General features: G+C 40.4%; 1 protein-coding gene across 1 annotated transcript in view; it reads left to right on the plus strand.

The window, feature by feature from the left end:
- Window positions 1–13,757, plus strand: part of CHD6 (chromodomain helicase DNA binding protein 6) — a 210,138-nt gene that overhangs the window by 121,494 nt on the left and 74,887 nt on the right. The window contains exons 11-16 of the mRNA XM_082359464.1: window positions 369–490; window positions 2,074–2,317; window positions 3,510–3,686; window positions 4,353–4,496; window positions 7,453–7,708; window positions 8,860–9,070. Of these exons, the coding sequence (XP_082215590.1) occupies window positions 369–490; window positions 2,074–2,317; window positions 3,510–3,686; window positions 4,353–4,496; window positions 7,453–7,708; window positions 8,860–9,070 (1,154 nt within the window). The remainder of the gene's footprint in view (window positions 1–368; window positions 491–2,073; window positions 2,318–3,509; window positions 3,687–4,352; window positions 4,497–7,452; window positions 7,709–8,859; window positions 9,071–13,757) is intronic.

The raw sequence follows: 13,757 nt of genomic DNA on the forward strand, positions 1-13,757 counted from the left end.
TGTCTATAGAAGACTAAAAAACCTGACTAATACTGGCTTGTAGGGAAATTAAAATGTAAGTGGGAGTGATTTCTAAGAGTCTCAGTAAAGCAATATAATACTTATCAAGATTTTAGGTGGGTCTGTTTCTCTTCTTCATTAATTGCTTGCAAATTTTATAGAGGTGTTCTTAGTTTAATCTGCTGAAATCTAGAAAATACAGGGCTGGCTCATTAGTCAGAAGCTAGTAGCTGCAGTTTGCAGCCAGCTGTAGGACAGACAGCATTTGAGATTTACCACCTGCCCCATCCTTGCCCGGTGTCCCTCTGCACATTTTGCCCCTGAAGCGTCATTCTCTGTGTCTTGTGCTCTCTGCTCTCCTTCCCTAGGAGCGACCTGCCTCCGACGCCTGGCAGAAACTTGAGAAGTCTCGGGAGTACAAGAACAGCAACCAGCTCCGGGAGTACCAGCTGGAGGGGATGAACTGGCTTCTTTTTAACTGGTATAACAGGTGCGGAACCAGAGCCGGTCCTGTCTTCAGGGATGATGTTTCTACCGGATGTTTGTGCCTGGAAGGAGATTGTGGGCTTAGCCCGCGTGGAGTAGCAATAGCAGAGTGGCAAGGGCGTGCATCGGAGCCACTGGTTTCGTGTGGTGATCTTTGCACATCAGGCATACCAGGACTTTATTTTTTATGTCAGTTTGGTTTGGTTTGGTTTGGTTTCTCCAACCAAGAGGAATGATCTTTAGGCATCACTGACTTTGTGCTTTTTTATCTTTGCCAGTCTAACCAAAAGGTTGGGCTCAACCTAGATGAAACAAAACCCAAAAGATCCTTTAAAACTGTTTTTTATCTCCCAGTCTTTAGCCAAAGTTGGCTCTAAAGGAGAATGGGTCTGGATTCTAGCCCCGACTCTGCTACTTGTTTGTGAGCCATGGGTGGCCTAGACTTGTTATACTCAGTTTTCAACTCTGTGCTTTAGTTCCCATCAGAATCTAAATGAAACAGATGAAATTTGAGAAAGATGGGTTGAGATTTTCTTAACATTCTAGAGTGTACCCCCGGGGTTGATTTTTAAAGACAGTATGTAGTGGAGCACACACCAAGCTGGGACTCTGGAGACCTGTGTTCTAGCCTTGTCTCTGCCACCTGTTCACAGTGTGAGTCAGGGCACAGCTCACTCAGACACTCCAGGTCTGGGGTTGCCCACCTGTACAGTCAGGAGCGAGACCGGACAGGGGCCACACTCTTCAGGGGTCGCACTCTTCCGGGGTCACAGCTGTGTGCAGTCCGTGATTCTGGGTCACCACAAGAGACCAGCGTTTTTACTCTTGATACGGAACTTAGTATGTGGGTTAAAAGTTTGTCCTTTGATAACGCAAGTAATAGACAATGAGAATCATGCAACTTATGTTTCTGTTTTTGCCTTGGCTTCCATGAAGTTTGTCAGGTAGAGAAACTGGCTTAGATTTGAGGCATTTTTTTTTCTCTCCTTGTTTCAGTATTATTTTAATTTTTGGTATTTTTAGTTTATTTATTTATTTATTTATTTATTTTTAAAAATTTATTTATTTATTTTTGGCTGTGTTGGGTCTTCGTTTCTGTGCGAGGGCTTTCTCTAATTGCGGCAAGTGGGGGCCACTCTTCATCACGGTGCACGGGCCTCTCACTATCGCGGCCTCTCTTGTTGCGGAGCACAGGCTCCAGACGCACAGGCTCAGTAGTTGTGGCTCACGGGCCCAGTTGCTCCGCGGCATGTGGGATCTTCCCAGACCAGGGCTCGAACCCGCGTCCCCTGCATTAGCAGGCAGATTCTCAACCACTGCGCCACCAGGGAAGCCCTTAGTTTATATTTAAATGGACCTATTTCATGTAATTTCTCACAAGTTGCAATAGTTCCTTTTTGGAAGTAGGCAGGGTGTGAACAATGATAATAGAAACTTGCTTCCGTTGCATCTCTGGAAAATGCTGATAAAACCTTCACTGATGACCTTACAGGTCAAGGTGTGCTTCTGAAGTATCTTCTTATTTATAACCAACCTCTGCCTCTTTCCTATATTGATGATGAAGTATCTGTGTTTCTTACTCTGCAGAAAAAACTGCATTTTGGCTGATGAGATGGGCCTAGGGAAAACGATCCAGTCCATCACATTCCTTTCAGAAATATTCCTCAGGGGAATCCACGGCCCTTTCCTCATCATTGCCCCGCTGTCCACCATCACCAACTGGGAGCGGGAGTTCCGGACGTGGACAGAGATGAACGCCATCGTGTACCACGGCAGCCAGATCAGCAGGCAGATGATCCAGCAGTATGAGATGGTGCACCGAGATGCCCAGGTGAGCCCTCCGCCAGTCACAAAGACCCGGGGACAGCTTTCTGACGTCCCGGTTCAAAACAGCCTTTCTGTCCCTTGTCTTCCAGAGTTTCATGCCCTGCCTCGGGTTACTGCTGGCTTACTCTGTAGAGTCACATGTTTATTGAGGCAGACTTCTTACTCCTTCCTGGTAATTCAATTTGTGATAAAAGACAAAATTGGAGGGCATGCTTTCCACTCTGACATATACCAGAGGCTCTTTAGGACACGGAAAGCTTGGCTTCTTGGTTGGCTTCCGAAGTTGCTTTTACATGCAGAAGATTTTATCTGAGTTGTTACGTGCTCAGTGAAGAAAGTGAGCGGAGGAATTCGTGTACAAAGGAAGGATTCTCAGCCAGGGAGTTTGGAGAGAGAGAGAAGGTTAACAGATTTGACGTGGAAGGATAAAGAGAAAACAAATGGTTAAAAGCACAACAGAATTTTTAAAGACATTTTTGTTAAGTATCATCACTTTGCTGAGTATCCTTGTATGTTTGTCCGGAGCACTGATTTTTATAAATAAGGTGAAAATTAAATGAACTCAGAGGAAAGGCAGTGCTCACCCCAGAGATTTCACAGACGGCAGGAGGAGACACTTAGAAGAAATTTAAGACGTGCTCTAACGTGATGAAGCTCTGCTTTTTAAAGCGATGGCAGCACTAAGACAGGCTGAAAGACAAAGATGTGTCCTGCCTGGTAGCACTTGTCCTGGGTGAATCAGGATCATGATGTCGAATCTGTTCTAGAACCCAAGTTACAAGGTGAAATTAATTTTACCTGAAAAGTAGCAATGAGAGTTTCCTTGGTCATTCAAGCTATGCATGGTTTAGACCAGCTTCTGGCTGGGAATGTGTGAATCAGCACCCATCCGCTTTCCTTATCATGACAAGTAAATAAATAAAAAGCTTCCTTTCTCGGCCTTCCATGTTGCTCCTCTGTCTCACTTTTGTGAGGGTACATGCTCTCTTGCTTTTGTTTCATTGATGTAATGGGGTCTCTCTCTTGTCTAAATAGCTGGTTCATTCTCGAAGTCTCTCAACTGAGGAAGAAGTGCTTATTGGCTCTCACCTAGGTCCTAGCATTTATAGTGTTGCCTCCTCTAACCCAGCCGGTAACCCAGTAGCTGGATTCTCTGGCCCTGCGTAAAGCTTTGTCTTTGGTTGTGTCATCCTCAGGGAAACCCGCTGTCAGGAGTCTTCAAGTTCCACGTCGTCATTACAACGTTTGAGATGATCCTGGCAGACTGCCCAGAGCTGAAGAAGATTCACTGGAGCTGTGTGATCATTGATGAAGCCCACAGATTGAAGAATAGGAACTGCAAACTTCTGGAGGGCCTGAAGCTCATGGCCCTGGTGAGAGTTAGCAAGCTCTTTGCATAAACACAGGCCCCTTCTGTTCACAGTAGAGGAAGCATTCTTTAGCCATCTGCATGCAGCTTACTTGTGCACAGTCTGCTCACCCTAGATTTTCTTTTTGCCCACTATAGCTCTGATGGTGCAGGAAGCAAATTTTTTTTGTTATGAACTGGGTCAACAGTTTGGCCTTTGCCACAGACTGATTCCCAGAGGGACCCAGGGAAATCTTAAATACCATGAAATTTGTGACCTGGAATGTAAGCTTGTTTCCAGGTCCCTGAATGATCTGGTACCAAAGGTGATGGCCTTCAACATTACTGCCTTGGCACAGTGCCCAGTCTGTGGCAGGCAGGCACTCCATAATATCGAATGAATGAATGGATGAATGAAGGGGGGTGCTTTAACTAACGTGAAATTGCTCCTGGGCTCAGGGATGTGAAAGGAAGTTTGATCTGTTTATTGACGTTGTCACACTTATTCTGTAGAGTCACATGTTTTATAACCAACCTCTGCCTCTTTCCTATATTGATGATGAAGTATCATCATCTGGCAAAACAGAATTGCCACCAATAAAGCCCAGAATGCCCTAACATCATTTTCCCACCAAAACCTGCTGTTTTGGTGGCTCAGACCCTGTTCACCCCGTGCTGTGAATCCATGCAGGAGCACAAGGTGCTGCTCACAGGGACGCCCTTACAGAACTCGGTGGAGGAGCTCTTCAGTCTGCTCAACTTCCTGGAGCCGTCACAGTTTCCTTCAGAGACTGCTTTCTTGGAGGAGTTTGGAGATCTGAAAACAGAGGAGCAGGTAAATAGGAGCCTGAAGGATTTGAGGAGACAATGTGGTGATGACCTTCACCATCAAGGGAAAAACAAGTCACCGTGGGGACAGGAGTTAGCAAGTTCTCACATCCCTCGTAAAATGAGCATTGCCTCCTTTATTTAATTTGTTTATGTTGAAGAGGATAAACTGATTATTAGCAGTTCTTACTACTCCAAAGGATAAATGAATCGACATCCAAAATGCCTTATATCCGGCCTCTTGCCTTCACTGATCTCATATGTAAGCTCAGTGATTTTGTTCATAGCTCTGGCCTCAGGGGCTTGCTTCCCTCCTCCTCTGCCTTCTTCATCCTTCATCCCTCCTCCTTCATCACCTGCAACATGTTTCCAGGCTCATTTTCTTGAGTGCAACAAAATACACAGGTAGTGAGGAAAAGAAGGCAGGTGTGTATACTAGAGTAGTGGTCAAGTCCAGTTTTGTCCAAATCAACTAAATGTCCTGTTTTCAAAGATCTGGTCCTGAGTCTAGCTTATTAGACTCAAAGCTGTTTCAAAACAAACCAGTCTATCTACTATGGGTAGAAATCTCAACTGGACATTGCAGAAGTAAGGCAGACAAGTTTAAATGCCCTAAGAGGAACAGTTAATAGTGCTGAGGACTTTAAAGGCGAGAAAGGTCACATCTGTTTGGAAATTAGGAACGACTTCATGGAGAAAGTATAATTTGAGAATAGACTTTTAAGGGTGGGTAAGTTTTCAGTAGGCAGAGAGAGAGAGATGATGACTGCTTTGCATAGGAAAAAAATAATCATAATCAGCCATGGAATTTATTCAGTAGTTGGGAATCATCTGGTTGAGCTGGAAACAGGATGGATGAATTGAGGAGTATGAAGCCGGAGGAGTTTAGCGATATATTGTGGGAAGATCTTGAAAGACAGGTTGAAGGGTTTGGTAAGCATTAGAGAAGCAGTGCAGGCCTTTGATTGCAGGAATGACATAATTAGTTCTGCTAAATTAATCTAGCAATGGTGTGAGAGTGGGTTGGGGCCGAGAATTTGGGAACTGAGAAGGTTTGGGAATTTCACTAACAGAGAAATCAAGAGTACACTCTGTGGTCCCAGTCTGTTTGTTTCTACTTCTGTGGTGAGTCAGACTTTGAGAGCAGTGAATAATCAAACTTAATTCCACTTCTTGACATTTGCAGTATCTATTCATCTTTCAAAAGCCAGCTCCAACCCTCTCTCCATTTTTGGACCATTAGACATGCATCCTCTTCTCCCATTGCACTTATTTTGTGGTATGCATTTTTTCTTCTTCCTAGACAATGACCTTCTTGAGGACAAGGCCCACATCTTCTGCAAAGTTGTGTTTGTTGTATTGACCAGCACAGTGTCTGGCATGTAGTATACTCTAAATGATTAAAGGTATGAACCAAGTGAAGGGCAAAAGCTGAATCCAGCATGTGGCAGATTGGCATTTGTCCCTGTCTTTAACGATTACCTAGCTGTGTCTCTCCTCTTTGGATTCTTACGTAGTAATTCCTTATCCATTTGGGGGATTACATTCCTAAGTACCATGATTGCTAAAACAAAGCATTCATTAAATGGATTAGATTTAAGATTGGGGTTAGTTAGGAGCAAACCACAAAAACAGCACCAACTATCTATATATCTGGTTATAAAGTAAAGCATATTCATCATTGTTTAAAACCTGCTCCAGGAAGTAACTCTTCTAAATCACTCTCTGTAAATCACTTTATATTTCATCAGGAAGCATTGGTACAGCCCACAATTCATTTCTGCAGAATCTATCCCTTCTGAAATTTTTGAACAGCTCTTTATGACTTGAAACTTGATCTTTTGCACTTGCCTTTTCTCTTATTTTCCCACCAGGATTAATCTTATTGGTATCATGTTTTAGCTCAGGATGAACTCAGGTGCCTTGACTTTGAATCCTTTCTCTGCCCTCCTCTTGGGAGAGTGAGCAAGTCCCCGTGCCATTGCAGTCAAGTGCATAGAGATCTGCTCTCCAGGCTTGGACCGTTAGGAGAAGAACAGACAAATCATAGCAAAGCATGTGATCAGGCTCAGAGTGCCCCTGAGATGACAGCTTGCATGATGGAGTGGGAGGTGTCACCTTACCACATTACTGCTCTACATATTGCTACCCCCAAACTTGTTTGCTGCTATCGTTATTTAGATGTAGGAGGAATCCATTTCCAGATTGCCTCTGCTGCTTTTTCTTTTTTTAATTTGATGTAAATGACAATAACATTATATTAGTTTCGGATGTATGGCATGATGATTCAGTATATGTAGTATATATTATAAAGTGATCACCGCAGTAAATCTAGTTAACATCCATCACCATACATACGTAAATTTTTTTTTTCTGGTGATGAGAGGTCTTAAGATCTACTCTCTTAGCAACTTTCAAATATACAATATAGTATTACTAACTAGAGTCACCTTGCTGTACGTTACATCCCCAGGGCTTATTTATTTTATAACTGGAACTTTGTACCTTTTGACCACCTTCATCCATGTTGCCCACCCCCAGATTTCCTCTGCCTCTTACTTTGTTCTTTCAGCATCTTCCCTTTGTAAGGTATCACTTGTACCTTCTAACGTGGCTTAAAATGTTCCTCAGGTAATTGCTGCACAAGTGTGCGTGTGAGAGAGAGAGGTTTGTTTTCTCCATCCAGAAGAGGTCCTGTCTTTGTATCTTTCTCCCTTTGTATCTTGTAAGGTTGCCACATAGGTTCTCAGTAATTACTTGCGAATTAAAACCAGATCCCTTTTTTCCTTTCAGTCCTATTATAAGCTCGTCATGTTCAGGGATCAGGCATGATCTTTCATTTAATCTGCTGCCACAGTACTATGATTAGATGCTCAAGAGATGGTAGTGAATGTTGGAATACCCCAGTAACGGTTATTGAATCGGGATTGGGACAGGTGAGCAGGTCTCATTTTCCTGGACAGGTGAAGAAACTGCAGTCTATCCTCAAACCAATGATGCTTCGGCGGCTGAAAGATGACGTGGAAAAGAACCTTGCTCCCAAACAAGAGACGATCATCGAAGTAGAGCTGACCAATATCCAGAAAAAGTACTACCGTGCCATCCTGGAGAAGAACTTTTCCTTCCTGACCAAGGGGGCCAATCAGCACAACATGCCCAATCTCATCAACACCATGATGGAGCTGAGGAAGTGCTGTAACCACCCCTACCTGATCAACGGTGAGTGGGGGACATGGGGCAGGCATCTTGATAGCCAAAAGTCTTACGTTATCAAGTTCCCATGAAATGCCAGGGTGTGTATTCTGACCTTTTTACAGAGTATTAAACTGAGGTTCAAAGAGGTTGATGGATCTGCCTAAGCAGTCTGGCCAGTGAGTATACAGAGCCCTGTTTTGAACCTACCTCTACCAATTCTCTGCCCATCAGAAGACGGATATCAGTTGTCAGCCTGCTGTGCTTTGTGTACCTGCAGTCTAGTCCACACTTTCCACTTTGGTGCAGGGAGATGTGTTACTTCATTGAAAAAATGATCATGGCGCAATGAGATTAAAACCCTCTGCAGATAAGTTAACAGTTAACGTGCTGAGTAGAGAACGTGTTGGAAACTTTTTCTTTTTTTTTTTTTTTTAAATTATTTTTTATTTTTTTAATGCTATTCTTGTCTGCTTACATTCTTTTTATTTATGTATGTATGTATGTATGGTATGGCTGTGTTGGGTCTTCGTTTCTGTGCGAGGGCTTTCTCTAGTTGTAGCAAGCGGGGGCCACTCTTCATCGCGGTGCGCGGGCCTCTCACTATCGCGGCCTCTCGTTGCCGAGCACAGGCTCCAGACGCGCAGGCTCAGTAATTGTGGCTCACGGGCCGAGTTGCTCCGCGGCATGTGGGATCTTCCCAGACCAGGGCTCGAACCTGCGTCCCCTGCATTGGCAGGCAGATTCTCAACCACTGCGCCACCAGGGAAGCCCGAAACTTTTTCTTTTTAATTTTACAATAAAACTTTTTATAAAATTTTAAATCAAAATATGGCTTGGATTTACTGACCCCAAGCTTTTATGTTGAGAGGTATGTCTTTTTGTCAGCTTTCTCTGAAGGTTTCTTCACTTGCCTAAGTCAGCTTGGTATTTCAGATGCTTCCTCTCCTTGGTCAGACTTCCCAGGAAAGCAGAGCACCTGTGTTCTCTGCAGGACAGCCCTGCCACTTGTAGAGCCCTCTGCTGAGGGCATGGGACGGACACACAGCATTCCCTCACTGGACTGTTGGTTTGGGACCTAAGAATTCATTTCATTTTTTTCTAGGCTCTGTCCAGCAGAGAGTAGCTATTACTCTTATAGTCTGTTCAAAGAATAGTTTTGTTCCATTCTTTTTCAGGGGCAGAGGAGAAAATTCTGGAGGACTTCCGGAAAACCCACAGCCCTGATGCCCCCGACTTTCAGCTGCAGGCCATGATTCAAGCAGCAGGGAAGCTGGTGCTGATTGATAAACTGCTCCCTAAGCTGATTGCTGGCGGCCACAAAGTACTCATCTTTTCCCAGATGGTGCGCTGTCTCGACATCCTGGAAGATTATCTCATCCAGAGAAGGTGAGCCTTGTGTCAAAGCTGTGCATCAAGCACTGCAAGCAGTTCCTTTTCTTTGATGCCTTTTTGATTCATTCAAAAATTATGTTTTAACAAGAAAAAAGCATTAACAAGTAGAGATAAGAAATCTTCTCATAAAGATTGACTAAAATTCAGAGTTGAATCTTATGACCAGTTTTACCTGTCTAGAGTGAATTTCCTAGCCTATGATGTGGAGCCCTTGCTTTGCTTAAAAAATAAATTTTACATGTTTATTTATATTCTCTTTAGTTGGAAGAAACAATTCAGATAGCATTACAGAAGGTTAAGAAAATAATGTCGTTGTTTTTTTTTCCCTTAATAATGATGAGAAAAATACACCCTGGAAAGCATCACTGTATCAAGTTGCTGAAAGAGCACAAGCTGACAACTGCCAGAAAAAGAACTTGGGGATGTTTTATGTCTTAGCAAACCCTCTAAAGTTTTATGATACACTAACTATGGCATCCCAACTTATTTTTTTGTTCATACTCCTGTAATTCCTTGAACCTAAGTTCCATTACTCATGCAGGTGAAAAGCCTGGGGTGTTATGTGTGTTGTTTGGAGTCTATGTGGGTACTACATTTGTTACATTATACACTGTACCTTCCATTTCCAGTCATTGGGATACATCAATCATCCGAATGGCAAATGGATTTTTAAAATTTACTCTTAATGATAAAGACGTCTCCAGATCTTAGAAACTATTAGCCAAGGCATTGCTAGGTTTAAAGGACATCCTTATTTTTATATAGTCATCATAGCAAATCTCTGTTGTGTTAAATGTTCTGATCCTTAAAGATTCTGTTTGTCCTTGTAACATGTAATTTATAGAAAAAGTATTAAAGGAAACGACCAATTTAACTATGGGTTATGCTGACATTTAACATTACATAAATAATTCTCCAAAATCGGATTAGGCAATAAAAGAATTTCTCAGAGCCCTGTAGTGGAGATCTTTAGGTTAGGAATTCTTGAGACTTACATTGTTTTTTTCTTTGAAGAATATATTGAAACTAGAAAGCAGTTTCGTATTTTATAAATTCACTATAGATGAATTACCAGAACACTTGCTTCTTATGTAAATATATTATCTCACTCTTCAAAATGTATGCAACTACAAGTTTTCAGTTTTTATTAAAGATCCCCCAAAATGAGTAACAGTGTAATGAACAGACTTTTGCTAAGTTCCGATGTCTTTATTTAGCTCCCTTATATGCTATTTTTCCTTATCATTTATTGCTTATTTTTGTTTTCAAATTGTCTAAATATTACAGTTTTTCTTGAAAATAGGGACACGTTATAATACCACCACCTGCTCGAAGTTTCCATTCACACTTGGGCATTTATCTTTTTAGTCTTTTTTTCTTTGTGCATACATATATTTAGTTTTGTTGTTGATTTGTTTGAATTGGGATCATATTTTACATTCTGCTTTGTAACTCACCTTTTTATTTAATATATTATGAACTTTTTTCTTTAATTATTCTTCTACAACATAGTTTTGATGATCTGCATGATACTCTGTCTTATAGGTTGTTTCCAATTTTTCAGCATTTTAAGGAACTCTGTGAATATCGCTTTGCATTCATTGTGAACGTTTCCAGTTATTTCCTTAGGATAAATTATGATGTATATTTTAAAAAGCATTTGATACATATTTCCAAAACACCCTCTAGAAAGACATTTTTACTGTGTCTTTTAATGGTGTATGAGAATGACTTTTTTTTCATACTCTGATCAATACTGTTTTTGCGTTTTAGTCTTTGCTGATTCAGTAAGCCAGAATTATGGTCTCTTGTTTTAATTTGTATTTCTGATTCTTAATGACAGTTTCATATTTATTAGCTGTTTATATTTCTCGTTTTGTGCATTGCTTTATTCATGTTCTTTCTCCATTTTTTGGTTACTCTTTGCCTTTTCGTTTATTAATTTATAAGAATGGCTTGTTTACTTAAGAATATGGTGCAAATACTTCCCCAGTGTTGTTCTTGACTTTTTCTTTATGGCTATGGGTTTTTGTTTGTTTATTTTATTCTTAGAAGTTTTAAATTTTATAATAGTCAAATCTCTCAGTCTTAAAACAGCTTTAAATAAACTTAAGTGCTTATTTATACTTAAATTAATATGCTTAAAAAGGCTTCCCCCACCTCTCAATTATGCAGTATTCTGAAGTATTTTCTTTTCATTCTCTTATGGTTTCTTTACCCCAGCTCTGCACCCAACAGGGTCTTCTGACTTTAATATCATCATTACTTTTCTCTTTTTGATTTAGTTTTTAAATTTTCTTCAAAGTTATACATGCACATAGTTTAAAGAGCCAAATTATTCTATTAGACCTATGAAAAATAGCATTTCCTGATACCACCACATACCCCCAGTTTCTCCCCACCTGAAGCATTTACTTTAAACTCCTTATGCTATTTCTTTTGGTATTTATAGCTATATCTCTAAGTAATGTTAGTAGTTGTAATTTTTTTTTTCAGTTTTAAGTATTATCTGTTCTCACTATGGAAGATGAATATTTCCCTTCTTTCACTGCCCCTCGTAATTACCACATGTGCAACTCCTGTCCTCTCATCTTCCCAACCTGCCATGCAATACTTTGGGTTAAATTAATATTCAGTGTTTATTATGACTTATGGAAATGCTGAGTTATAGCTCAGCCATGTAGTATGCTGTTTACTATTTCTTTCTTGCACAATTTTAATTTTTTCCTGAAGCTAAAAATTATTTTTTATTTGGTGCATATTTTTAAATATACTTATTATAATTCAGCTCCAAAATTTACTCTGGTTGTCTAAATCTCCTCTTGTTACGTTCAAGCACATCAGTTTCATGTCTGAGCCGTCTCTCCCAGGACCTTCTGTCTTTTCCTCTCTGGGCATTTACCCTTCCTGCCTAGTGCACAGTTGCCATCTGTGATCTCTCTTCCTTTATCACGCTGACAAGTTTCTTTCCTTCCCTCTTGAATCAAATCTTGTTGGTGGATCCCATGTACATCTTTTGGGAGCTTCTGAGAAAGGGTGAATGATAAGTGAATTTGAGACTTTGTCAGAATGTTTTCAGTTTACTCTCATTCTTGAGCAGTAGTTTGGTTGAGTTTGAGGTACTAGGTCAGAAATCACTTTCCCACAGAATTTTGAAGATGTTAGTTCACTGTCTTCTAGCTTCCAGGATTGTTGAGACGTTCACAGCCCTTCCAGTTCCTGGTCTGTGTATGTGACATGTTTTTTCTGTTTAGAAGCTTTGATATACCCTCTTTGTCCCGGTCCTGTGAAATCTGACAATGAACTGGGTTTTGTATGGTGTCTGTTGAACTGGATGCTTTATAGGTCTTCCCATTTGAAATTATGTTCCTTCAGTTCTGGGGGATTTTCTTGTATTTTATCTTTCATTATTTCTTTCTGTTTTGTTTTCTCTTTGCAAAACTCCTATTATTCATGTCAGACCTTCTGGTCTGATCACCTAATTTTCTCTTTTCTCTACTTTCCATCTCATTATATTTTGCTATACCTCTGGTAGAATACCTTTATTCTGTCTTCCAACTTTAATCCCTAGATTTTCACTGTGTAATTATATTTTTAATTTCCTAGTTTTCTTCTGTAATTTTTCAGTCTTTATAGCACTCAGCCGGTTATCACACAGGTGCAGTGTTTTGTCATTCTGAGATTAATGATGATAGATTTTTTACAATCTTCCTACAGTGTCTGTTTTCTCAAGTCAAATTGTTCTTTTTGTTTATGTCTCTGTCTTCCATAGTAGAATTCTGGGTTGGCTTTTTTTTCCCCCTCCTTTCAGCACTTTGAAGTTACTCTATTGTGTTTTCACCCCCATGATTTCTGATGAGAAGTTTTGTAGTCATTTAAGTGGCTGTTCCCCTGTATATAATGTATTGTTTCACTGACTACTAAGATTTTCTTTTAATTTTCGATTTGCAGCAGTTTGACTGCTGTGTGGAATTCATCCTGTGCAGAGTTCACTGACCTTCTTAAATTTATAATGTAGATCTTTCATCAAGTTTGGGAAGCTTTAGGTCAATGTTTCTTTGATTTCTCTTTTTTCCTTTTGCCCTATTTTCTTGTTTCTCTGTGAGACTCCAATTACCTGTATGTTTGACCTTTAGATATTGTCTCACAGGTCCATAGGCTCTGTTCTTTTTTTTTTTCCAATCCTTTTTCTGTCTCTTCTTTTGTTTTGTCTGTCTTCAAGTTCACTGACTCTTTTGTCTGTCATTTCCATCATGCTTATTAAGCCCATCCATTGCTTTCTTTATTTTACAGATTATATTTTAGTTCTAAGATTTCTATTTGTTTCTTAGTGTGATGTTTTGTTTCTCTGCTGCGATTTCCTATCTTTTCATTCATTATGTACATTTCTTTACTTCACTGAACATAATTATAAGAGCTGCTTTTAAAGTTCTTGTCTGTTAATTAAAACATCTTAGGTTTGATATCTGTTGTCTTTTCCTTTAAGAATGGGTCACGTTTCCCCTGGACATTGTGAATATTGTGTTGTGGAGATTCAGGATTCTGTTATATTGCTATGACGATGTTGATGGTTTTTATTTGGAGGCAGTTAAGTAGATGAGTCTCAAAATGCAAATGCTGTCAGCGTCTCTGGTAGGTAGCCGCTCCAATCTCAGCTCAGACTACTTTCAGTCTGCCCCAA

This window comes from Balaenoptera borealis, assembly GCF_965194805.1.
Source record: "Balaenoptera borealis genome assembly, chromosome: 16".
In the NCBI taxonomy this organism is placed as follows: Eukaryota; Metazoa; Chordata; class Mammalia; order Artiodactyla; family Balaenopteridae; genus Balaenoptera; species Balaenoptera borealis.